Source organism: Penaeus monodon, chromosome 25 (genome assembly GCF_015228065.2).
Source record: "Penaeus monodon isolate SGIC_2016 chromosome 25, NSTDA_Pmon_1, whole genome shotgun sequence".
Lineage (NCBI taxonomy): Eukaryota > Metazoa > Arthropoda > Malacostraca > Decapoda > Penaeidae > Penaeus > Penaeus monodon.
In genome coordinates, this window is record NC_051410.1 from 34,645,299 (window position 1) to 34,646,272 (window position 974).

General features: G+C 39.8%; 1 protein-coding gene across 1 annotated transcript in view; it reads left to right on the forward strand.

Moving 5' to 3' along the window:
* Window positions 1-917, forward strand: part of LOC119589450 — a gene marked incomplete in the record, with an annotated part of 1,592 nt that extends 675 nt beyond the window's left edge. The window contains 2 exon segments of the mRNA XM_037938056.1: window positions 1-61; window positions 544-917. Of these exon segments, the coding sequence (XP_037793984.1) occupies window positions 1-61; window positions 544-710 (228 nt within the window).
* Window positions 918-974: the final 57 nt, after the last annotated feature.

Sequence of the window (974 nt, forward strand, 5' to 3'; positions counted from 1 at the left end):
ACCGCTAAGCCCATCACCATCGAGATCCCAGCCAGGAACATCTCCCTCATCTTACCCCAAGGTCAGTTCTGTGCTGTTTCTCGTGTTATTATATACTGATCAGCTTTTATGTTTTGGTGTGGACTTTTAGTGCATATGTTCTACTTGAACTCTTCTCTTGTTGTTGTTTATTTTTTTAATACATGTCTTACGTGTATTATTTGATTTGATATTATATATTTATTCACACAAAACTGTCAGCAGATGAGTTATAACTCAGATGATTATTATGCTATTTTGTATCTGATGTTATAAAACACTCAATGAATCAATACCGTCAATCAGTGTCGAGCTAGCGGTAAGTCCTTGTTTAATTTCAGAATGATCTTATATACATAAAATGAGCTTATTCACATTTATAATAATGATGTGTTCCTTTTGGCCTTTTAACCTTTTGACCTTCACCCAAATCGAAAACATTCAAGGGTCTTGAGCACTTTTCTCAGGCTTCACTTTGATCACAAATGAAACCCTATTATTTTCGGTGTTTTACACTCCTTTCAGGTAATGGTTTTCCATACCATTTCCCCGAAGCTTTCCCCTTCATGCCCCCTTTCGTAGTCAAAGCGGACGAGTACGAGGAAGAGAAACCTGCATCTCAGAAGAAAGAACCTGAGGCTAAGGGGAAGGAACCTGAGGCTGAGAGAAAGGAACCTGAGGCCAACCCGTAGAACCCGTTGATAAAGATAAGAGAGATTAAAGGACCTGGGAGGAGGAGTCACGTGTCTTCTTAGCCTCGTTACAGAGGAGTTCGAAGGACTCGTTGAGCCTCCTCAGCTTCCCTTGCTTAAACAACAGCGACCACATCAAAAACGACTCTACTTCGCTCGATTCTACTTCGCTCAAGAAGAAATATAATGAGATGTGGATATGATGCCTTGAGTGGTTTTCCTTTTCCTCTTTCGAAATCAAATCAACACGTCATAATAGTTTCA